This window comes from Ascochyta rabiei, chromosome 14 (assembly GCF_004011695.2).
Source record: "Ascochyta rabiei chromosome 14, complete sequence".
Taxonomy (NCBI): Eukaryota; Fungi; Ascomycota; class Dothideomycetes; order Pleosporales; family Didymellaceae; genus Ascochyta; species Ascochyta rabiei.
This window is the reverse complement of record NC_082418.1, coordinates 685,235-708,414: the sequence shown is the minus strand read 5'-3', so window position 1 is coordinate 708,414 and position 23,180 is coordinate 685,235. Positions and strand designations below refer to the sequence as shown.

Here is a 23,180-nt window from a genome sequence, read left to right as displayed (position 1 = left end):
TCCCGACCCAAATCCAGGCTCACAAACACAAGCCGATAGTCTAGACCTCCGAGTACGCCCACCCTGCCACCCAACGCCACCCAACACGCACCCCACACCAAGTGAAAACCCCCTTCCCTGCGCTCCTTTACCTGCGCTCCTACGAATCGAAGATCGCCCCATAGGCCGGAATACCCCTAGCCTCCAGATCATACACCACCTTTGTCGTGAACTTCTTGTTACTGATGATACACACCGCCTCCGCTCCGCTCTCTTTCCACATCTGGTACGCCATGAGGCTCATGTCCGGTTTCCCCATCGTCCGAGTATTGTGGATGACCGCATTAGGATCAGTGTCAAGCACACTGTCGACAATCTCCTTCCCAAACGTATGCTCCGGGTTCGGTGCCGTCCACAAGATACGAGCGGGAACCTTCTTGGCCAGGATCACCGCGAGACAAGGGCCGATGCCCGAGCCGGTGGCGACGAGAACGACAGACCTGAAGAGTGTCGCGATGCGTAAAACGCCGCATGTGGGAATCCCACGGACCCAAACGTGCGTCGGTGCTCGTTCGATTGTGCGCCCTGTGAAGTCGCCTGCGCGGCTGACGATCAGAGAGAAGCCTGTGGCGTTGGGTTGTTGGGGCGTCTTGGGGTTGGTAATAGTTGCGAAGCCGTGCCAGTCCACCAGAGGTCGCTCAGCGAGGCGTACGGCTGTACCGACGGTCGGCGTCGTGTATTCGAAGTGCAGTCGGGCTGCATGCGTGGAGAGTACTTCACAGCGGACGGGCACCTTGCGGAGGTGCAGCCAAGGGAATATGATGGCTGCCGTGGCGATGCTGAGAAGCCAGATAGGAGGTGAGTTGAGGTAGGCTGTTGAGAGAGCAAGACCGGAATTGAGGTCCCTTGTCGTAAGGAAGGTCTGGATCCAGAGCAGAAGGAGTGCCGTCCAGCCGCCGAATCGATGGCTCATTTCCCAGACATCGTGGTACTTGGCGCGTATTGCAGGATGTGACATCGACCCAATTGCTGCTAACAAGCTCACGATCAAGTACGACAGCACAATAGCTGCTGTAGACACACCTCGCTGTGCCTCTGCCGCATGTATCGTCTCCCAAGTAGCTGTTATGGTGAAGATGCTGAAGAAAAGGGTCGCAGCGATTGCACATCCGCTGTGGATTCCCCCAATGTGAAAGATGCGAGCGCAGTGCCGGCGTATGGCGAGTGGGAAAGATGTCGGAACTGAGCAGAAGACTGTAAACAGCAGATTGACAACCGGTTCCGAGCGCATCATCACCGCCATACACAGGTTGGCGGCGGCCGCTGTAGCAAGATCCGCAAGAACACGCTGGCCTTGCTCGATCCTTCGGTAAAGAATGAGCCCAGCAACACAAAGGTTGGCCAGGACCACGACGGAGAAAAAGCGGCGGTACAGAATGAAAGCTCGATGCCGAAGCCATCGCTGGCCATGCAGACCGCGCTTCAGAGGCAGCGCGTCAGGCGCTTCATGCTTTGTGAGCTCAGTCTCGACTATCACTAGCTGCTTTTCGGTATCTTCGAATTCCTTCTCCGAGACGGAAGAAGAGGTCTCGGTCTCAATGGTTGCAGGTTTCTTCTCCAGATCCAGACTATCACGTTTTGGAGAGGCGGGCAATGGCTGGTGCGGTTCTTGTTCCGATATGACAACACCAGAATCAGCACTAGTTCGACGGTCGGACGCCAGATCGCGAAGTTTGATCCTATCGACTTTTCCGTTGGCCGTGAGAGGTATATCATGAACGAGGTGCCAACAGGTTGGTACTGAATAGTATGGTAGCGCAAGTTTGACAGATGTCAGTAAAGCTTCTTCTTCAATGGTCCTCGTCGTAGCGTAGAAAGCATGGAGCTCGTTTTCGATCTTCAACGCTGCGGCTCTTGAGACACCATCGTATGTTTCAATGGTAGCCGATACACCGTCCAGTTCCACCCTGAAGCCCTGTTCAAGGTCAGTCTTTATACAGAGCGAGTTTGTCTCGTCACTGACTTTAACCTTAACTTGATCGTCACCTCGGCCAAAGGTCTCCAGTGATCCGTCATCTCGCCAACGGACGATATCGTTGGTGTTGAACATCATGGACCTGAAGAATGTTAGCAGAGTCGATAAGCTGTGCAGAGATACTCGCCCGTCATTTATAAATCTATCAGGCTTGTACCGTTCTGAGGTAAGTTTTGGCAAGTTGATATAGCCCCTGGTCACACCGGCTCCGCCTACCCATGCGGATCCCTTCGCGCCCAGTGGGACCGGGTTTTCATCATCATCCAAGATGTAACACGTGGTATTGGGGAGAAGCTTGCCGATCGAAAGAGCTGTACCGGGAATATGTCGGTGCGCCGAGTTGAGTATGGTCACTTCTGTCGGACCACAGATGTTGTAAAAGTAGGTCTCCTCTGCCCACTCATCGGCAAGACTATGGAGTATTAGCACCAGCGATCTGAAACCTGCCAACAAGAGTAGCTCACCTCTGTGGACATGGCTCGCCGCCAGTCACAATTGTTTTAATGTTCGGGTAGTCGGCTTTTCGATACTTGGACAGAATGGAAGGTGTGGAAATCAGAGTATCGATCTGTGAGACTGATCAGTCCTGAAAATGTGACGTGTGCTGAGCGATTGTCACCTACCTTTTTCAAGGTAGTCTCCCAGTTGGATCCTCTCATGTACAGAGTCCCACCATTCATCAGGCAGGCAAGGATCTCCCATGCACCCATGTCAAAAGCGATACTCAGCACAGATCCAACTTTGGATCCATGCCTGATCCCAAGATTTGCAGGCTCCAGCAACAGGGCATTGGTGACATTGCCATGCGAGACATCTACGCCTTTTGGTATTCCGGTGCTTCCTGAAAAAATCTGTCAGCCATGGACTACGGCGATCTGTGCCGCACACTAACAAGACGTACCCGATGTGTAAATGGCGTAGCAACCGTCTGCTCGGCCGGATTTGACCGTGGGTCTCTCGACGGATGTATCGAAAGGGTTTGCCAAGCTCAGCAGCGTGATGTGAGCCTTCGTGTTGGCAAACTGCCTGACTCGGCCCTGGAATTTGGGCAGGCACAAGATGTGGCGCGCTGCTGTGTCGGTGAATATATGAGCCATCTGTTTGTCTGAAGCTACGCCACCGTCGACTGGAACATATTGGCAACCTGCTTTCAGGATAGCCATCAAGCCAACAAGCATCTCCAGTGACCTTGAAACGACAAGGCACACGCGTTCTCTCGGGCGTAGGCCCGAAAAGAGGAGATGGTTGGCTAATTGGTTTGCTGCATTATCTAGCTGTTGGTAGCTCAAAGTCGCTTGCTCGAAGACTGCTGCAATCGAATCAGGGTTGGTGTTAACAGTGCTTTCAAACGCTTCATGAACTGTCATGTGAGGGACTTGTTGATGTGAGCCCTGCCCAAACTGTGAGAGAGATTGTTGGTCTTCAAGTCTAAGGCCTGATAGGCCATTGAGAAGCCTGGAAGTTGACATGACTTGGCCCTCCCAGGGTTTGCATGTGACACTCGTGTCGATTTAGTGAGGAAAAGATAGTTGTGGTGGCGACGTTGACAACAAGGAAGATATTGTGTGGCGATCAAAGGACATATTCAGGTCCTTTCACGCAAATGTGCCTACATTTATAGCCCTGATGCACCACAGGTCCTTCCTTGTGCCATCTACGCTCCGTGTTACGTGCATCATGTCAGGAGCTTGCTTTCGTTGGTTTTAGATTGGGTGTTGCATGGATATTTCTCGGGATACTTCCAAAATAGCAGGTGCCCGGTTGCAGGTATTCGGCGTGGCATCACGCATAGACTTAAATATGGATTCGTTGGTTCGTGAGGACTACTAGCTCGATCGGGCAAGCAGTACCGTCAGTGTTTCCCTTGGTCGCTGGCCGTATAACACCTAGACCTCCTTGTTTCACAAAGAGAGTCAATTGCTCGTTCCAAGCACTTTTAATGATTCTCTAAAGTGGTAGGCAGCCAGCACGTGCGTAAGGACGCGTGGGACTAGGATGATACTGACCGTCTAGTTCTAGTCTTTACGCTTGTGGTCGTGTAATATAACCAAGCTTTCAAACAAGATAAATAGACTATTCTTGTCTCTTGTTGAACCTGTGAGCTATTACAACTTACACGAGCACCAACACAATGAGACCATTTGACCTCATCATAACGAAGAACGAGGGGAGCGTGGTTGTGTTGGAGCTAAATCGCCCGAAGAAGCGTAATGCATTATCGCAGGGTCTGATAGATGAACTGGTCAAGACCTTGTCTCGATTGGATCAGGATGCAACGGTGCGCGCCGTTGTCCTCACTGGCAGCGAAGAAGGACCCTTCTGTGGTAGGCTCCCGTAGGCAAGCCCACAAAGCATCAACGCTGACCTGTTTTTGCAGCTGGAGCCGATCTCAGTGAACTAGCAAGCATTTCTACAGCTGAAGCTTTCCGAACTGAATGGCTGAAAGACCTCAACGATGCTCTTGACAGATTTCGTAAGCCTGTTATTGCCGCAGTACGAGGGTTTGCAGTAAGTGTTGCATCCGGCCCGAATGGGCGATTGATTGACGAATCATTAGTTCGGCGGGGGTTTCGAGCTGGCGTTACTAGTAAGTCCTCCGCTCGTGTTCGTTCTTGCTAAGCAATGACTGAGACGCAAGTCATAGTGCGACATAATTTTTGCCTCAGCAGATGCCAGATTCGGATTTCCAGAAATCACTTTAGGCACCATTCCCGGTATGGGTGGCACCCAGCGCTTGACGAAGACGATTGGAAAGCAAAAGGTATGTATCGTTGGTCCGTAAATCCACGCCCACAAACCCAACTCTGCGTTCATTCTCTGGGCGCGAGACTGACTCAACAGGCCCTGGAACTGGTGTTAACTGGGCTACCTGTCACTGCAAACGAGATGGAACGGCGTGGTGTTGTCAATCGAGTCATGTCAGCGGATGAAGACGTTCTCCAAGAGTCTCTGCTCATTGCCCAGATCATCGCAGCACGTTCCGCGCCAGCTCTCAGGCTTGCCAAGCACGCTGTGAAGGCGGGTAAGTCCATGATAAGTACGCACTCCGAGGGTATGCACGCTAACGACAACAAGCCGAGACTACCACCTTGCACTCGGGTTTGGAAATTGAGAGATCATCGTATTACAGTACTTTTTCATCTCTTGATTGCCAAGAAGGGATAGCAGGATTTCTGGAGAAGCGGCCAGCCACATTCCTCCAGGATTGAGCGGACCCTCCACAAAGTTGCAAGGGCATACAAATTGGCGAGTAGACGTTAGAAACCAAGCCATGAGCTTCATCTCTTCGGTGTTTGTCTTTGTTGCCAGTATTGCTATGTTGATGCTTAACAGGGCTGCGAAGCACGGTTGACGACAGGCGGGCTGGACTTCCAAATGGAGCGTACGGCAATGTCGAGGATCCACCCTCATACGACAGTAATCAAGTGTAGTGGATGTGCTGCTTGAGATCGAAGGTTGCGAGTGAACAGGTATTGTTGTGCTTGGCCAAAACATCGTTCGACGTGTGAGACGAATGAGGGAGGTGGGGAAGACGCGAGTCGAGACGAGGCGAAGCGTCTGTGACGCGATCCTGCTGAACCTCGGGGAGGAAGGGTCGATCCGATTCCTAGTGGGAGGTGTCAACGTGCACCCCTATAGTGGGTCACTCCCCCTGCTTGAACCCACATCCAAGTTAGGCGTAGCAGGATTTCAAAACCCCAAAATAACTATGTTTAAACCCTTTTTTAAGCTCAAAATCTAGTAGAAACAGACCAAAATTTTGCGAGCAATCAAACGTTTAGGCTTAGCTAAACTGGTTTCAATTCCTACCATCATTTACAAGACTATACAGTGACTTTATTTGTGTTGATAATGGTGACTTAAGGGGGCGCACGTTACCAATCATGGGGTGCACGTTGACACTCCCCACTCCTAAGCACATGCCTCTACACCCCTGACTGTTCATGTTGCGTTCTGGAGGCTGCGGTGCAGGTGCACATACGCTAGACCCTGGGTCGAGATCGGTGTTATTTTTAAAGAAGTGTGCGAATGCAAAGAAGTTGGTTCTTTTTTGAACAATCCCTTACGCAGGAACACTCTACTCAGCAACATCCAGCTACAACACAACAGCGCAAATCATATTTCTTCATAGGCATACTAGTGGTGTTTCTTAAGCGTTATCTACTGTTGTGGCGTGTGGCTACTGGCGCAAGTTGTAGTGGGATTACAAGTGATTGCTCAAATTAAATGAGCTACTTCGTACACAGGCGGACGAATCCGTCACACGGTACGGGCCTACACTCACCGTTGGAAGGCTCTTACGTGCTCGCCTGCATGCTGCTGCTAGGCGACGAATGCACAGTCGCATGATGTGGTAGCAAAAGTGGTTGTAGCGCAAACGACAATGGTATTAGGATGCACTCTCACACGCTATGAGTGACGAGAGAGAAATAACAGGACGGATTGGTATCCACACAAAACCCTTGCAGTACTCCGAAAATCCAGTGCGCAGTCGTAGGCTCACTCGAAGCCACCTCTGGGCTCATGCGCTACGTTTCTAATGTCTTTGGTTTCAATGCGGCCCATCCCTTTATACATATCATGTCGGTCGATGAGACTATTGACTGTGGTGACTCCTGCAAGGTTGTGTTGATTACCATCACTACTGGCAGTCTTGACTTGTCCAAGGGTGTTCTTATCGTATGAACTCCTCGTGTTGACTGGAACTACAGGCATTTGCCGCTCCTCGGTGTTGCTGCCGTCGATAGATAGATCCTGCATCCTGGAGTCCATGTCAAGTGCGTGTCCGGCTGGAATTTTACCCAGACTCTTGGAACGCACAGGCTCAAGGCCATAATGCTTTTCCTCTGTGGTTTTCGACGGTAGAACTTCATGCTCTGGGACAGAAAGCGAGCGTGGGGGGTCTGAGATGTCGGGCAAACTGTTCGATCGTCCTTTTTCGTGCCTGTGACTCTTGGACCAGGACTTGAACTTGAACGCACTGAGCCAACCAGGGCGCTTGTCTTTCTGACTATTGTAGCTATTCTTCTTATTATTACTGGGACGCCTCACTGGTTTAGGTGGGTTCAATACATGCTCGGCAGCGAGTTGAATAGCCGTCTTTTCTTCCGGGCCGCTTGAACGCCTGACTTGAGGATGGGCCTGTAGCTCGTAATCTGACTTTCGCCGTGCACCAGCTGCATCTCCTGTCGCTGTTCCGAGAGAAGCGCGTTGGTTAGCAAGTGTTGTTTCCCTTAGCTCATCGTTGATATATTGAAGTGCTGTGTCGGCAACCTCGATGTATTGTGGATAATCGAATTCGCAAGCTTCGCGAATTAGACGCAGCTTTTCCCAGTCTTGTTGGACAACGGGTCCCGTGAGCTCCGGGTGCCATGCCATACAACGGATATCGCTTCTTGTTCCTCGATCGACTTGCTCGTTGACGCCAAATAGGTCGATCAGGCTGTCGACCTCAGTACGGACAGTCTTGACAAACTCACCGAATCTCGTTGTGTCTTTGACAGTCCAGTGGTTCGTGGTCATACTCATGTTCCGCTTGATGTTCGCTCGAGAACCACTTTGTCTGACAAGGTCCTGCAGGAGTCCATATTTCTCACGAAAGGCTTCCATTCGATTTGTATCCAATGCGGGGTGCTCGAGCATATTGAACCGCTTGGGACTTTTCAATCCGTATCTCTCCATCAATTCGTCTCTCGATAGATGGCCCGGCCGGCCGGCGATTTCGTTCAGCGCTCTTCTGACCTTTTCATGAATCACATCGTTGTCCAAACGTGCGTCTCTTACACCAAAGTTGACAGGAAGATGAGGGTCGGGATTTGAAAGACCAGGATGGCTTGGGATCATGTGCCTGGCGATAGTCGCAGGCGGAGCCGAAATGCCAACTGCATCTCCAAAGATGAGCAGTCTGCCCTGCTGCACCCCCAGCTTGACTAGTGCGACTTTCTGCGCATGATCGTTGTCTTTGGATGGATGGATGAGGTTGAAGGCTTCAACACAGGTACTGAATTGCGTTGCGAGTGAGAAGACTTTGTCCAGGATCTGTGCCTTGGTAGGTCCAGGCGTGTTGCCCTCGATCCTCTCAGTGGTTGCTTTTGAGGTCATTGTGGGGTAGCTAATGCTCTCCAGCTAAGCAGACCTTTTCGCGCGGAGGGGAAACTTCAGTTGCAACTTCGAGCTCAAAGGATGGGGGTTGGAAAAAATGCTGAAGGGTATGGTGAAACAGCTCGTCGTGAAGCTAAAGCAGCATACGTTGAAAGTCGTGTGCGCATGACGTCGAGGGAGCCGTTCCAAGCTTGATCAATGGTTGCGTTGAGGGTGTGGCGCAGAAACTGCACCCAAGAAGTGCACGTGCGGGGTCCGAGCTGATCATTGCCCTGAAGGCTTTTTCAACGCCTTGCAATTCGTGCGCTTTGGTTGCACAACGTTAACCAAGCTTCTATAGATTGATCACGCCTGCCTGGACGTCCGTCACCGCCATGTGTTGTGGCGCGACACGTGTAGACGAGGTCACGCAGGCCTCGCGGCCGGCTGTCGGCAGGCTGTAGGTAGAGCTGAGGACTGGCACGGTGTCCATAAACACACACATCGCCGTGGCCCACCACAAACTCTACAACATAGGCGACACTATAGCCAAGCACGCCATGTCAAGTCGTATGGTAGTGAGTAGAACAGTCTCAATTGAGAATAAAGGGGTATATGTGGAAAAAAGGGAAGACAACTTGAGGAACGCTGCCGACCAAGGGCAGTGATGAAACTGGCAACGCTCAAACTCGCTGTCATGAAAGGTGTCATCTCGTCTCGTTGTTCCTTCGTTACTCCGTCCTTCTTGGGTGTCTTTGTAGCGTTGCCGATTGAAGAGAAAGAGTGTATTTCAAGTTTCAAATGTGAGAGTATGGGGCCTTCCCTCTTGATTTGTCTTCACTGACACTTCCTACAGTGCTTCTTTCGGCGTCGCTTTTCGTTTTGGAAAGATTATCGTCCACGCTGAATTCCTTCCTGACGAAGATACCACTCGGGCTGCGGCTCCGGGTCATTATCCTGCTTCCGTTCTTTTGAATCGTGGCGCCAGCTTCGCTAGTCATGATACCGTCTTCGCTGTCGCGATCAGGATCCATGATGGTTTCGTCGGCGGCTCGTTTGCGACTCGAGATATTGGCTGATGCATTCGGCTTGTCGCTCCTCCATGTGAGATGATACGATCCATCTGGCCGTGTTTCTTTGCGTGTACGACCAAACACAGGTCCCAACAGTCGAACGAAGGGGCTACGAAGCATAGGAAGACACGCGCAAACGATGCCGGCGTTGGCCTCAACGACAGACCATATAGTAGCGGGAATTGGCCCCCATGTTGGATCGGGATCGCTTGCAGATGCCGCTATTGTGGTCGCACGGTAGATAGATGCGAAGGTGACGCTACCTCATATTAGCCATCTGCCACAGAGCTTTGGGGATTTGGACTCACAAAGCACCAGTGCCAAACACCAGACAAATTCCAAGTTTCTCGGTGCGGCCCATTGAAAGGGTCACGATTTGCGGTATAGGCATCAGGAGTAGCACGAAATCGGTTGAGATCTGTGTAGTGGCGTAGGAAATCCACCAGGGCTTGTTCTTGAAGCACTTAAATGGAATGCTCCTATCCCAAAAACCGGCGACTGGTGTGCATTGAAAGACAGTTGCAATGATGAAGGCGAGACTAGAACAAAGAATCCAAGCATTCATCAGGTGGCAGGCGGTGCGGAACGAGTTCTGGGAAACGGCGAAGATCCGGTAGTACAGACACGCGATAGATGCCTTGTTGAACATAAGAACGACCTTGTACATTATGTTGGCACCGTAGAACCACTTGCGTGCGGTCATGCGAGCATCGGGGTTGAGGGTCTTCCAGTGTCGACCGTAGCCATGTACAACAGCTAGAAAAGGTGTCGATATTAGCCAGGTATGAGCATGATAGCCGTGTGTCCATCCATACCTTGACACTCGGTCAAAGACAACAAGCTTGATGATATCAGGGCTGCAATTATCATGTAATCATCCATCCCCAGGCCGCTTCGTCTGATAAACCTCTGTAAAAGTCGTGCGCTCACGAACAATGCTGCAATCACAACCGCAATCACTGAAGTGAGCCACAAGCCCCATCCTCGTTGTACAGGTCCTTCGGCATCAAGACGAACATTAGGAGCCATTGATGAGGGGCGGTCGAATTTCAAGACTGAGGCTGAATGGTACCGGCGGTATGGCAGATGTCTGAGCCAAAGGTGATATGCGCAGCACAACGGATCCTTCTGGAATCTTGGGCGAAGGTTCATCCATAAGATCGGATGACCCTCATTTCCTTGCTCTGCGCGAGCAAGGTTCAAAAGCAGGTCAGCCACTACAAAGAGTTCAAGCGATGGCACCGCAGCACGGCTCCTTGGATGGAAGCGAATGCACGACGAACAAGCAAATGCGTCTAGGCTAGCTCTTCCAACTACCGTTGATCCTCATTACTCCTCTCCGAAGGTGACCGTAAGGCGGCAGTGAGTGCATTGCTTACAAGTCCGAGTGTAGAACGGAACCCAGCGGCACAAACGCCGAGTTGAATTGCTGCATGTTATCATTAGACCTGAAGATCAGCATCAACCGGATTTTGGGCGACTGAAATTTCTGCCCCTCAATTCCTGAACACGCACACTCGTAGGGTGAGGGACACTCAAGCCGAGGTTGACATCGTGCTTTCGGGAATAAATGCTGCTCGTTGGCTCGAGCGGACAGGAACAGCCGCTGTCAACGTCGCCTAGACAGATATTCAACGGCACCCGTAAACGGAAGCGAAAGCTTCCAGGCCACTGGGAAGGATCTGGATATACCTCCGCGAGAGCACGGACCTGATTGTAGCTAATCAGCAAACACCGACCCGTGTCGACGGCAAGTGAAATGAAACGTCAGTATGCCTCATAAAATCGTTTTTGTTGGTTCCAGGTACTGATCACACCCTCTATGACACTGCTCTTCTCGCGGTGGCCTGACGATGGAGACTGCACTGTCCCGACAAAACCACTACCGCTCCCGCTGTGACCGCCCTTTAACGGCAACACCTTGGTTTGCTAGCGCGCACAGCATGTTGAAGCGGGTGGAGCAGGCACCGCTAGGTGGCGAGTGATCTGAATCGCATGCGTCCGGAATCTGTATGGGACGACGCTAAGAGGACTGAGGACCGGCCCTTCAAAACTGCAGCCTGCCGCTTCCACGGTTGGCCGAGCTCAGCATTGTTGATCCCCCTTGACAAAATGCAGCCTTTCGTTTTGACTGTTGCTGCCGTGGCTACACTGCTCGGTTCGGCTGTTGCAAGTCCAGTGCAGCCAGGTCGAGTGCAGACTAGCACTGGCGGAACAATCATTGGACACGGGGCATCAAACAAGACAAGCGTCACCGAATTCTTGGGCATCAGATATGCCGAAGCACCTGTCGGCGTGTTGAGATTTGCAGCTCCGAAGAAGTATGTGGCGCCCCAAGGTAGTGTCTTTGAGGCCTCTGAGTGGGTATGTCATGCTCTTTCGTAACACCATAGTGGCTTGTGCTAACGATACTAGTCGGCGTATGTAAGCCTGGGCATCTTCGGTTCACCTGATATTGATTTAGAGACAGCGACTGCCCATCAAACAAGCCACCAGTAAGCGCGTTCCCGAACTTCACCCAGCCTTCTGGGTTGCGTGTGTGGAAGAACTTTGCCGCCCAGAACAGTAACCCTACGTCGGAAGACTGCCTGAAGCTCAACGTCTGGACAAAGAACGCTGGAAACACCAGTGCAAAGAAGCCTGTGTTGGTGTTCCTCCATGGAGGGCGTAGGTTTTCCATTAGTCACTACACGCAATTTAGCTGCTAAGATCATTTGCAGGTTTCCAGATCCCTGGCCCCCACAGCCCATTATACATTGGTCAGTACCTGGCCGATGCGCAGGATGTAGTTGTAGTCACTCCCAAGTAGGTTGTTTCGAACAAGCACAGAGCTTCTGCTGACATGAAATAGCTACCGTCTCGGTGTGTTTGGCTTCTCAGGTGCCCCAGGTATTGAAGCAAATGCTGCACTGAAAGACCACCGGGCTGCTGTGGAGTGGGTGCGCGACAACATTGCAGCGTTCGGTGGCGACCCCTCTCGCATCATCATTCTCGGCCAGAGTGCTGGAGGAGCAAGCGTCGACTACTGGTCCTTTGCTTGGAAGAGGGATCCTATTGTCGCCGGCTTGATCCCAATGTCTGGAACATCACTGAGTTTCTCGCCCAATACACCGGACTACGCCCAAACACTGTGGTACAACGTCTCCCAAACAGTTGGCTGTGGTGGACCCAAGGACGATACCGCTACAGTACTCTCCTGCGTACGATCTAAGGACACATCAGCCCTACTAGCTGCTGCTGCGAAGGTGCCAGCACTTTCCACGCAAGCTCTAGCTCAAGCGACTTTCCATCCCACCGTGGACAACATTACAATCTTCAATGACTATCAGCAATTGGCCGCCACGGGAAACTTTGCCAGAATCCCCCTTCTAGCCGGCAATAACGATCAGGAAGACGGATGGTACCGAATTTCAGGCTGGGCTGCGAAGCTAGGCTTTACCGATGCTCAATGGAATCTTTTCACTGAGCGCGGTTTCACTTGCCCAGTGGCTCTGTCCACCAGGTACAGAGTTCAATACGGTGTTCCCACGTGGCGCTACCGTTATTTTGGCGATTTCGACAATCTCCGCTTGTATAACACGAGTGCAGGTCTGAGTTCCAGAGGCAGTGCTGCCTATCACGGCGTCGATCTCAACATCGTATTTGGTACTGCTGCGGATAACTCAGGTCTGCCCAATTCTGCCGCCGAAGACGCTACTATCAACTATGTCCAGGGTGCGTATGCCGCATTTGCCAGGGACTCGAAGGAAGGGTTGATCCAGTACGGCTGGCCTGCTTACACAGAATCCGGTAAATATTATGTTCCTACCCCTCGATGGAGAAATACTGAAGTCATTCATAGGCAAGACTCTTGTCGGCTTAGCCTACAACAATAGTCCGAAACCAACATTCTTGGAAGCGACCGCATACGACAAAGCCTGTCCTCCAAAGAACGACCCACTCCCTGGACGTGGAGCATTTTAAGACAAAGATCCATAATAATCCATAATCACCCAATACTATATCGAAAAGCGCTAGCAGATGCATTCGAGTACGTGCATCCAGTGAGCACTTTGTACATATCTGTCATACAATATTCGAAGTCGAAATCCGCAGCCAACGCCAAGGTCAGGCCATCTTCTTCCACTGCGTCGTCTGGGCCTAGGGGCATCTTCGACTAGTTCATTTTCCATTGCTTATTTTGGTTATTGGCTCATCTTCGTGATCCTGGAGCCTGACAGAATACGTCTTTCAGAACGAAGCCTTGAGACATAAATAAATTCCGCAGTGCAAGAATTCGATTTGTGCATATTGGCTGGCGCAGCTTCAAGGCGCGACAAGCCTTCTGACCAACTGATCGTTTCGAACACGAAGCACGTGTAGAAGGTGGCCAGCTACTGCGCACTTAACAGTATCCATGTTGGTTGTTAAGGTAAATGCATCTGACATTTTACAGAGTTGGTTAAGCTGCATCTGTCGCAGTGGCCGGCATTGCATAAAAAGTCTGTTGATTACGAGGTAATTTGTCCCGAATTGGGGCTGCCGCGTACTAAGCACCCAATGAGAAGAACCAAGGATCGGGATCCCTGACGAGATATACTGAGCTCATATATAACACGTGGTTCGGGGGCTAAAGCGGGTGCCCGCTTTCAATTTTCCGCATCGAAATCTCCCAGGCTCACGTAGATTGACAGTAGTTTGTAATCGGTCCGCCAGTCGTGCAAGCAAAGAACGTTGGTAGAGCTGAGATATAGGCCATCGCGACCATTATGAGCTCAATCGGTGCATGGGAGTTCACTCCTTTAGTCACAGAGTTTCCTACCAATGTTCTACCCAACGTCGGATTCTGGAACGCCAGCAATGGCACCTGGGGGTACCAAATCCAGCTCGCATGGCCACTGAACTGGACTTCTCCGCTTGAACACTCAACCGTCGAGACCATGTAAGACACCTCCTCCCCACAGACCCACGATATGCTCAGTGCATTGCAACACCGACAACAGCATCACAACTGACCTGCTAAGGTACATTCTCGACGGCAACGCTCTGGGCTTGACAGCAACAGAAGCTGTCCGACGCAGACGGCCTGTCGAGTTCGCGCAGCCTGACAGCATCATAGTCTCCATCGGCTACCCGACCACTATCTCCGACTCGCCCTACAGCACCAGTCGCTACGCCGACATGCAGCCGCCTGTGTGCTCCAACTGCCCTCTGCCTTCGGTCCCCGGCGTGCCATCTAACGCGGACGGGTTGATTGCGTTCATCGACACTGCCTTGCGTCCTTGGGTGCAAAAAGAGGTTTTTGCGGAAGCAACGTTCGATCGGGATGCGCTTTACGGACACTCTTTTGCGGGCTTATTCGTTCTGTATGCGCTCACGGCACGGCCAGAGCTGTTTGATACGTTTCTCTCTGCTTCGCCGGCGCTGGACTGGAATGACGATTATGTATTTAACCACACTGACTTTTTGGCGCCGCTGAAAACAAACGCGACAGTAACGAATGCGACCAAGCCCGCTGTCCAAATTAGCTATGGTGGGTTGGAGCAGTTTCCGAAGAGGAGGAGGACAGAGACAGACGAGGAATTTGCACTCAGGAAAAGTATTCTGGAGCCAATGAGGACAAACGATCTGAGCGACAAGCTCTTTGCAGAGTTGCAGGGTAGTCCGGCGCTGAGGGACGTGGAGCTTAATGTGTACCCAAACAGCTATCATTCAACAGTTGGTGGTGCGGCGTTGGCGGATGGCATTGACTACTTCTTTGACTGGTAGTTAAGATGAGCCATGTATTAGCTGGCTGAGAACCGGCGATGGGAGGGATACTGGTCTCGTCTTTGTCGCGTTATGAACGCTCACTTCTTTTTTCTTCTTAAATTTCTCTAAGCAGTACTCCAAGTATTGGAACATCCTAATGTATATCGATCCCCTTAACAGTGTTGAAGAGATCATCTTCCTGTACCAACACACTGCGGTTAAGATCCTTCTTATCCACGCTTGGGATCTCCGACAAATGCAATGTCAACTCCAGCTCACCCACCAAACTCTTCAGCACATGCGATACACCTTGCTCTCCTCCCAAGGCTAAACCGTAAACATATGGGCGGCCAATAAGTGTACAGTCCGCACCCAGTGCCATCGCCTTCGCAATATCCACACCAGAACCCACCCCGCTATCGAAGAAGATAGTAAGCTTGTCGCCTACAGCATCTTTGATGTGTGGTAATATCCCCGGGCTGCTGTTGCCGCCGTCCTGCTGTCGCCCACCGTGGTTGCTAACAATGATAACCTGCACGCCCGCCTCCACAGCCTTAACCGCATCACCCACCGTCTGGATGCCCTTGAGAATGATGGGTCCATCCCAGTGCTCTTGCAAGAACTAGATATCTTCCCATCCTTTACTCATTCCTGGGAAGATCGTACGCATCCATTCTAGAGCCGCAGTGTCCAGCATTTGCTCGATCTGGACTCCATGACGTTCCTTGAACTGTTTCCGAAATACCGGGTCTGTAAGCCCAGGTTCTACGTTAACGCGATCTGAACCCATGAACGGGTTGTATCCATTGTCCATGTCGGAAGGTCGCCAGCCGATGATGTATGTATACAGTGTCACGAAGAGCACGCCATAGCCGGCCTTCTTTGCGCGGCTGAGCAAGGAGATAGTGATGTCGTCGTGCTCGCGTGAGGGCCAGTAGAGTTGATACCGGCGCTGGCCATCCTTACCAATAGCTTCGGCGACGTCTTCAATGGTGGCAGCTGCAGCAGAGCTGAAAATATAAGGCACTGCTTCCTTGGCAGCGGCTTTTGTGGCAGCAATCTCGCCGCTGAGATTGAAGATTTTGAGCACACGAACGGGCGCCAGGGCGATGGGGAATTGGAGCTTCTCGCCTAGAAGGGTGGTGCTAAGGTCGGGAAATGACTCCGTTTTGACGAGGCGGCGCGGGATTTAGACCACTTCTTGTAGGCGGCGCGGTTCTTGTTCGTAGTCTCGCGAGTACTTGCCGAGCCATATACGTAGCCTTTGGCCTCGGAACTGAGGCGCGAACATGCCAATTCTTCCCATCTATCCGTTGAAAAGTAAGAGGTGGGCGCTCGAAGTCGAGCCCTCTGTTGTAGATCTCCATCTCGTAATGGTAACCATCTTGCTCAGGCCTGTGGTCCGCAAACTTAGGATGGAAATGGATTTCGGGCATCTTCGGTGTAGGTCGAGGGCGCCTCTCAAACAAGAGTATTGGATGCCTGTATAGATATGGCTTGTTAGGTAGAGTATGGTTTACTGTAATGTTATGCTGGCGCTCTCGGTTGCGGCTGGTAACACCTGATTAAAAGCTTGGCTACGGGAGCTATATGCGGCTGAACGCTTTCATGAAGGCTTAGCAGTCGATCCGTAGGCTTTTCTATTCATGGAAACTCTGACCAAGAATATCGTGATTCCAGTTGTGGAGTGAGCTGATGGGGTGGTGGGGCTTCAGATGACATCACAACCCAATAGCAGAATCTGCAGCGCGATGAGGGGCAGACGCGTGGAGGCGGTGGGAAAGCATGAAAGCTTGGGTGCGACACCTCCTGGGTGTCGAAGTAATTGAATGCGTGCTAAAGCGCGCGTCATGTCTATGGTCTAATTTTAACGTCTGTGGCAATCTGCAGATTATGCCAGATGCGAACCCATGCAATGCATGTCCCAAAACTCCCTCAATGCAACGATAAACCAACCCTCACGAGGCTGCAGGATCTAATAGCTCACGCACCCGCCGTCAATTTTCAAGCAGCCTCCAGTCATGAACCTCGAGTCGTCGCTGGCCAAGAATGCGACTACGCTCGCCACGTCGTCGGGCATGCCAAATCGAGGAAGTGAGGTATCCTCTTTGACTTCTGCCAGGTTCTCTTTGCTCCAGCCCTCCTTGTACCCGGGAGTGGCAATGATGCTAGTGTGAATAGTGTTAACGCGAATGTTGAACTGACCCAGCTCCTCAGCAGCCGATAGCGCAAGACCGCGGACTGCAAAACGCGAGGTTGAGTAGATTGCTTGATCGGGGAAACCACGCAGGCCAGCAATCGAGGATCTGAAGATGATCGAGCCACCGTTTCCAAGGACGCGCATTGCTGCTGCAACGTGCTTGACGCAAAAGAATGCTGGGATTCATATTAGCAACGTTATACTGCCTACTTCCGATAACTGATGCTCACCTGACTTGACGTTGACAGACATGATGTGCTCGTAATCCTCCTCGCTCTGGTCGAACAAGCTCTTCGCCTCTTCTCTTACACCGGCATTCAAAAGAGCAATGTCCAATCTGTCAAATCTTTGCAATGTCTTTTTAACACATGCCTCAACATCCTCCTCTATTGTCGCATCTGCAGCAATGGTGAGCAACCGCGATTCGATGGGCACTCCAGTTGGCAGAGCAGCTCTCAGTACTGGGATAGCACTCTGGAGCGCTGGCTGGTCGATATCCACAATGGCAACTGTAGCGCCCTCGACAAGCAATCGCCCTGCTGTCTCTATGCCAATCTTTCCACCTCCGCCAAAGATAAGAGCGACCTGACCATCAAGTCGTAGCCGGGAGAGTGGTTTGTTCAGAGCCATGCTGGTCGGTGCGCGTTCCATGCCAGGTCGGACGGGCGCATGCATATTTGGTACGATAATTCCTGAGCTTGATCTCGAGAGCGTCGAGTTGACTGAGTTCTGGCGGCCCAACATGATTCTGGTAGAGATTCGGTTTATTTGGGAGCTGTTGTTAATGATTGTTCCGTGGCGTGAGCGTTGAGTCGTTCTGTGTTCAACACGCAATTCGTTCGTTTCTAAAACTTGTGCGCACGCAAATGCCCTCCCACGCCATTCTTATCAGCAATCGACCCATTTATGAGTATGACGTATCGGAGGCCCTAGGCGAAAGATTTTGCACCGGTGTAACGCTTCGTTACGGCTCTTGCAGCTGGTTGGGTCCACCGCCCCGAAATTTCTATCCAATACTCGTCATCGCCGGGATTTCGCCGCAACTCGCGACGCCGCTATCGAGACATTTCAAGCAATAGCGGCGGTTGATGCACACACGATGTCCAGTGTACCCAGCTTTATCAACCCTCTGCGGGGTGCTCATTTGCGCTGCTGCCCCTCCTTATGGGGTTGTGGCGGGGAAGCAATAAGGGTAAATCCACTCACGGTCAGCGCGCCGATCTGGATGTGAGACGCTGAGCTCTCAAAGTACCATTCTGAGCTTGTTGTCAGGGTTTCGGCATCATAGCCGAACACCTGGGGGGGGTCTTTGACAAGAGCGGTGTAGGGTATGTTGCTGAAATTAGAGTTGCTGTCGTGATGAGATCAGGTTGGTTCGTTGACGCATTGGGAGAGAATCCATGTACACAGTATGCGACGAACAAGGAAGGCTTAATAAACGATCTCTCCTGCTCCATTGCTCACTGCCATCATCAAGGTGACCTGTAGGGCGCAGATAAACAAGGTGGGTGGTGCGATTATGACACATGCCGCCTTTCAAGCTCGAAGCAAGACCGTCCTCTGAAGCTGAATGAAGGAGAGGGAGCAAGAGAGGTTCTAGAGAGGTACGCTCAATGTTCGCAGAAGCTGAAAGTCTCATCCCACGTTTCCCGATCGACAGCCTCGTTCATCATACCACGCTCCACCATGAGCTCCTGACGGATTGCCTTCGCTTCTTCCAACCCAATGGGGAAGTCTTCGACGCCCTCAGCAATCATCTGGGCAAGCTCAGCTGGTAACTGTCCGATCCTGCTTTGATCCAACTTGACTTCGCGGAGCCACCAGTCACGTTGCTGCGGCGGCACATTTGCTGTTCATATGATCGGGATTGTGGGCGCTACTAAGAACAGCGCCAACATCTTGCGGTGACCTGGCCTGGTCGGGTTCACGAGCATAAAGTTTCCAATGCGGTGCTGGAAATCGTTGGGAAACGCAATGAAACGGCCTTCGCAGGTGGAGACGCTACCAAGAGGCTGTTCGTTCCTGTCCTGATTGTCGACGCCGAAAATGGTCTAAAACCCAAAATCGTCCCCTTGTTCGTAGTTTATATCATCGGCAAAGTGCTGTGCATCTACTCTGGTACGGAAATGGAGTCGAGATTCTGTGATATTGTTGTTGTCGTAGTAATACAAAGCGGTAGAAACGATGTGTTCGTTCAGCTGACCTTCGATGTGCCATGAGCCGCCCTTGTGTTCAGGCTTTTCGGGTGTCAAATGTATGTTGGCCAGCTTGACAATAACCTGGAGCCTCTTCTTCGCGGTGGTATCATCGGAGAGGTCGAGAAAGGATAACTTTTTCTCAACGTCGTCAACCGTAATGTCTGGCTCACGAAATTCGCCAGGCTCGGGTAAATCATACACCCTTTGCTTCTCACGACTCTTGTAGAAATCATATTCGTCTCCGGAAAAGTCTCAGGGCATGTTCCCATCTACATCATCAGGATATACGTAGCTGACTTTGAACAACCAATTCGTAGACCGGTTTCCAGGAGCCCATAGTCGCCTACGCACTGATAGACGGCATTCCAAAAAGGAACGGCCTTGGTAATTATCTTCTCAATGACCTTGTAGAGATCTTTGTGATCTGTTGGATGCAGATTGTTGATGTGTGAGTCAATCTGTGCATGCTCTCCGTCCGGAAAGGATACGCTACACGGTAACCACTGGAATCGATGTGACCAAAGCTCTCGTGTGCTGTGATCAAGTTTAATGCTATTAGTTGTTCCAATTCGATGAAGCGGAGATGGCATCACGACACCTGTGCCTATTTCTCGACGACTGTCTGAGAGAAATAGTATTGATCAGGCATGATACGCGAGCGTCCGTATACAAGTGGAAAGAGCGAGGGATGTACCAGGTCAAGTACCGTGTTGTCGGTCCCTGGATGCCAGTCCTTTTGATTCTCAGGTACATCTTCGAGTCACGCACCTGCCCTCTTTAGTTCTGCTTTGAGCTCGTCCGAGACGACGTTATCAGACTTCAAAACGCACAATGTAGCGTCTAACACGGGAACTATGCCAGTCTTCTCGTACAAGTCGGCCTTGTGGCGTAGTTCATCGATACGCCATCAACACACGTCAGCCTCAACTGTGACGGCCTTTCCAAAACTCACATATGTCAACATCCTATCAGTCATGTCGCCGCCTTCGACGACTTTAGTCCAATCGAGTTCCTTGGCTTCGTGTTTCCACTTAGCGACAATCTCTTCGTCATTCACTTTACGTGTCCAACCTGGCTTGTCAGATATCTGGTTCACAAAAAACAACATGCATCGCTCTCGGATTGATGTAACAGCGTGGCGCCAGTCCTTGACGGCCGAAAGTTTCTTCGCGGAATTTTCAGGATTTTGTCCCCAGTCATCGTAGGGGGGCCCAAAGCTGGGGAGCTGGTGCAGCATGAGTTCATTTCTTCGTACTTCTACCGGTGCGATCCGGACACGAGCATACTTTGATTTTCGCTGCTGATTCAAGTTCTTGTGCCATTGCGTTGGGAACGATCTGCTGCTTGAGGTGAGCTGATGGCTGGGCTTATGTACTGTTTGTCTTGCAAGCACTAATGCATTCAACCTGTGTCTGCCTATGAGCGCCACGAATCGCCAGAGAACGTGCGTTGAAGCCTACGAACAAGGGATTCTATTGGTGTGACAAGACGGTGGCCGTTGGGCATTGACTTTAGTTGTCAGCGCTCTTGGTCTGGACAGATGTCGGATGAATTGCACTGCCGCACGAGGTATCGGACGTGTGCGATTCGGCCTTGGTACGGTGCGAAAAAAACAAAGTTGTCGGCCGTAGGAGAAGGGGGACAGTGCCCGGACCAGGTCGCGGGTGGTCATGTTGAACGTGCGCTAACCCAATCGGTAGCACTTAACGCGTCGCGCCTTCTATTTCGCGTTCGTGCTGTGTGTAGCTCCTTCCTCCATCATCGAACCCCAGGTGCACCTTCCTACACCACGCATTGCGCTTCCCTTCCACGCGTCCAAAATGCCTTCCACCGTTCTTGGGAAGCGAGCTCGCAGCGCCCGCCGTGCAGTAGCATCAGGTAAGTACCACAGACGCTCCATGGCCCCTTCGCAGTCGACACGAAGTTAACGCGCCCAGCAGATGTAAACCCCCGCATCTCAACGCGCGCGACACGGCAAACGGCATTTGTAATACTCGACGAAGCAGAAAAAGAGAACCCGTTCCTCACGCCAAAGAAGCAGAATGGGGGCATTCAAGATGCAATGGGCGTGGAGATGGGCGAGGATGTCGAGGAGGAACCATGCACAAAACGTGGGAGGAAGACTCGTGCAACACCTGCCAAAACTGCTGTATCGCGACTGCCACTGTCAGCTGCGGAAGAGAACTCGCCCGCGAAAGCACCTGCTCGAGTCTCAGAGAAGATCTCTTGCACGCCGTCCACTCCTCGGCACCGCGACGCACTTTCCAACAAGGTCGTAGTCACGCCGTCACGACGGCTTATCATCGCTGGCCGACCATTGACTCCCCGTACGCCACACACAACCGGCTCGCCTCGAAGCACAGTGCCGACAGTCTACAATGAAGCTCGCCAAGTATTCGCACGCGGATCGGCACCCACGATTTTATTCGGGCGCGATGCAGAAAGGACCGAGCTGCAAAGCTTCATCTCCGCGCGGAGCAAGAACAGGAAGTCCGGATGCATCTACGTCTCTGGACCGCCAGGTACCGGCAAGAGCGCATTCGTTGGCGATGTGTGTCGAACAGTTGCCGTAAACGCGTCTGTCAAGACGGGATACATCAACTGCATGAGCGTCAAGAGCGCCGTGGATCTTTATAGGGCCTTACTCGAGGAATTCGTGGACATCACCGAGATCACTGAAGGCAAAGAGATGGAGGAGCTGAGGAGGCTTTTCGTGGAGCGCAAAACATCTTACGTGGTTACATTGGACGAAGTCGATCACCTGCTGGAGCTGGACGTCGACTTATTGTACAACATCTTCGAGTGGTCTCTGCTGAAGTCTTCCAGCCTGGTTCTGATCGGCATCGCAAACGCACTCGATTTCACAGACCGATTCTTGCCCAGGCTCAAGGCTCGCGGTCTGAAGCCGCACCTCCTACCTTTCCTCCCCTACACCGCACAACAAATCTCTTCGGTCATCGCCTCGAAATTAAAGGTCTTGCAACCATCTGGTTCTGATCAGTTGCCCTTCATCCATCCGGCCGCCATCACGTTCCTTTCGAAAAAGGTCGCTGCACAATCTGGCGATTTGCGAAAAGCTCTGGATATTTGTCGAAGGGCTATTGACTTGATCGAGGCCGACACTCGGAACCAACATGCCGTCAAGGTTTCGGATATCACACCGTCTCCGACACCATCCCCCTCAAAGACTCCGTTAGTCGAGAAGATCAACCTCTCATCACCGATCGCTGTCAGGTCTCCCTCCGAACCCAGATCACAAAACGCTCTCACAGCCTCTCTGGCTCAGCTTACCGCGGACAACGCTCCTCGAGCTACGATCGCACATATGGCTAAGATTACTGCAGCAGTCTTCAGCAACGGCACCACTCAACGCCTACAGAATCTCAACCTCCAACAGAAAGCAGTCCTCTGCTCACTCTCAGCAATAGAGAGAAAGAAGCGCGCATCAGCAGCCGACCACGTCCTGTCCACGCCATCAAGATCACACAACACCGCCCCGACGATCAAGGAGCTTTTCGAAGCCTACAATGCACTCTGCAAGCGCGAGAATGTGCTTCACCCGCTCAGCAGCACTGAATTTCGCGATATTGTGGGCAGTCTGGAGACTCTGTCGCTGATATCGGCCGTTGAAGGCAAGGCAGGATCGCTGGTTGCGGATGCTGGTACACCAAGCAGGAGAGGGAGGAAGACGAGTGGATTTCCCGGTGTGGTCGTGGAAGATCGGAGGGTTGCGAGTGCGGTAGGCATTGCGGAACTGGAGAAAGCTCTCACCGGTGCTGGCAGCAGTATCTTGAAAGGGATTCTGTACGATGAATGATTGTTTCGAGGAGAATGAGCTACATATAGTAGGAAACTTTGGCGTTTTTCCTCTTGTTGCATAGCGT

The 23,180-nt window shown here is 51.8% G+C and overlaps 11 protein-coding genes across 14 annotated transcripts, besides 1 other annotated feature; 4 read left to right on the top strand and 7 right to left on the bottom strand.

Annotated features, from left to right (window-relative positions):
* Nucleotides 1–139: 139 nt before the first annotated feature.
* On the bottom strand, nucleotides 140–2,092 carry EKO05_0008165 (uncharacterized protein; the record flags this gene model as incomplete). Of its 2 annotated transcripts, XM_059637231.1 has the most annotated exons (2): nucleotides 140–1,954; nucleotides 2,003–2,092. In XM_059637231.1, the coding sequence occupies 2 exons, from the start codon at nucleotides 2,090–2,092 to the stop codon at nucleotides 140–142; spliced, it is 1,905 nt and encodes a 634-aa protein (XP_059493214.1). The 2 variants fall into 2 exon arrangements, with proteins under 2 accessions (XP_059493214.1, XP_059493213.1); XM_059637230.1 differs by having other exon boundaries at nucleotides 140–2,092.
* Nucleotides 2,093–2,474: 382 nt separating this feature from the next.
* On the bottom strand, nucleotides 2,475–3,483 carry EKO05_0008164 (uncharacterized protein; the record flags this gene model as incomplete). The annotated part of the gene is made up of 3 exons (XM_038941243.2): nucleotides 2,475–2,582; nucleotides 2,638–2,855; nucleotides 2,916–3,483. 3 exons carry the CDS (start codon nucleotides 3,481–3,483, stop codon nucleotides 2,475–2,477), a joined length of 894 nt encoding a protein of 297 aa, XP_038796625.2.
* A 662-nt stretch (nucleotides 3,484–4,145) lies between these two features.
* On the top strand, nucleotides 4,146–5,179 carry EKO05_0008163 (Enoyl-CoA hydratase; the record flags this gene model as incomplete). Of its 2 annotated transcripts, XM_059637229.1 has the most annotated exons (6): nucleotides 4,146–4,338; nucleotides 4,392–4,522; nucleotides 4,572–4,601; nucleotides 4,659–4,775; nucleotides 4,856–5,036; nucleotides 5,095–5,179. In XM_059637229.1, 6 exons carry the CDS (start codon nucleotides 4,146–4,148, stop codon nucleotides 5,124–5,126), a joined length of 684 nt encoding a protein of 227 aa, XP_059493212.1. The 2 variants fall into 2 exon arrangements, with proteins under 2 accessions (XP_059493212.1, XP_038796624.2); XM_038941211.2 differs by having other exon boundaries at nucleotides 4,856–5,179.
* A 692-nt stretch (nucleotides 5,180–5,871) lies between these two features.
* Nucleotides 5,872–5,920: a mobile genetic element.
* Nucleotides 5,921–6,514: 594 nt separating this feature from the next.
* On the bottom strand, nucleotides 6,515–8,116 carry EKO05_0008162 (uncharacterized protein; the record flags this gene model as incomplete). The annotated part of the gene is made up of 1 exon (XM_038946457.1): nucleotides 6,515–8,116. The coding sequence occupies one exon, from the start codon at nucleotides 8,114–8,116 to the stop codon at nucleotides 6,515–6,517; it is 1,602 nt and encodes a 533-aa protein (XP_038796623.1).
* Nucleotides 8,117–8,892: 776 nt separating this feature from the next.
* On the bottom strand, nucleotides 8,893–10,050 carry EKO05_0008161 (uncharacterized protein; the record flags this gene model as incomplete). Its single annotated transcript, XM_038941251.2, has 3 exons — nucleotides 8,893–9,427; nucleotides 9,477–9,924; nucleotides 9,984–10,050. The coding sequence occupies 3 exons, from the start codon at nucleotides 10,048–10,050 to the stop codon at nucleotides 8,893–8,895; spliced, it is 1,050 nt and encodes a 349-aa protein (XP_038796622.2).
* A 1,230-nt stretch (nucleotides 10,051–11,280) lies between these two features.
* On the top strand, nucleotides 11,281–13,131 carry EKO05_0008160 (uncharacterized protein; the record flags this gene model as incomplete). Its single annotated transcript, XM_038941514.2, has 6 exons — nucleotides 11,281–11,532; nucleotides 11,584–11,588; nucleotides 11,633–11,835; nucleotides 11,889–11,973; nucleotides 12,020–12,957; nucleotides 13,010–13,131. 6 exons carry the CDS (start codon nucleotides 11,281–11,283, stop codon nucleotides 13,129–13,131), a joined length of 1,605 nt encoding a protein of 534 aa, XP_038796621.2.
* Nucleotides 13,132–13,916: 785 nt separating this feature from the next.
* EKO05_0008159 (uncharacterized protein) lies at nucleotides 13,917–14,916 on the top strand (the record flags this gene model as incomplete). The annotated part of the gene is made up of 2 exons (XM_059637228.1): nucleotides 13,917–14,089; nucleotides 14,172–14,916. The coding sequence occupies 2 exons, from the start codon at nucleotides 13,917–13,919 to the stop codon at nucleotides 14,914–14,916; spliced, it is 918 nt and encodes a 305-aa protein (XP_059493211.1).
* A 136-nt stretch (nucleotides 14,917–15,052) lies between these two features.
* Nucleotides 15,053–16,334, bottom strand: EKO05_0008158 (Lactate 2-monooxygenase; the record flags this gene model as incomplete). Its single annotated transcript, XM_059637227.1, has 3 exons — nucleotides 15,053–15,510; nucleotides 15,565–16,029; nucleotides 16,094–16,334. 3 exons carry the CDS (start codon nucleotides 16,332–16,334, stop codon nucleotides 15,053–15,055), a joined length of 1,164 nt encoding a protein of 387 aa, XP_059493210.1.
* Nucleotides 16,335–16,873: 539 nt separating this feature from the next.
* Nucleotides 16,874–17,842, bottom strand: EKO05_0008157 (uncharacterized protein; the record flags this gene model as incomplete). Its single annotated transcript, XM_059637226.1, has 2 exons — nucleotides 16,874–17,274; nucleotides 17,329–17,842. The coding sequence occupies 2 exons, from the start codon at nucleotides 17,840–17,842 to the stop codon at nucleotides 16,874–16,876; spliced, it is 915 nt and encodes a 304-aa protein (XP_059493209.1).
* Nucleotides 17,843–20,039: 2,197 nt separating this feature from the next.
* EKO05_0008156 (uncharacterized protein) lies at nucleotides 20,040–20,618 on the bottom strand (the record flags this gene model as incomplete). Of its 2 annotated transcripts, XM_059637225.1 has the most annotated exons (4): nucleotides 20,040–20,064; nucleotides 20,127–20,176; nucleotides 20,249–20,521; nucleotides 20,583–20,618. In XM_059637225.1, 4 exons carry the CDS (start codon nucleotides 20,616–20,618, stop codon nucleotides 20,040–20,042), a joined length of 384 nt encoding a protein of 127 aa, XP_059493208.1. The 2 variants fall into 2 exon arrangements, with proteins under 2 accessions (XP_059493208.1, XP_059493207.1); XM_059637224.1 differs by having other exon boundaries at nucleotides 20,040–20,521.
* A 498-nt stretch (nucleotides 20,619–21,116) lies between these two features.
* Nucleotides 21,117–23,113, top strand: EKO05_0008155 (AAA ATPase; the record flags this gene model as incomplete). Its single annotated transcript, XM_059637223.1, has 2 exons — nucleotides 21,117–21,174; nucleotides 21,237–23,113. The coding sequence occupies 2 exons, from the start codon at nucleotides 21,117–21,119 to the stop codon at nucleotides 23,111–23,113; spliced, it is 1,935 nt and encodes a 644-aa protein (XP_059493206.1).
* Between the last annotated feature and the right edge of the window lie 67 nt (nucleotides 23,114–23,180).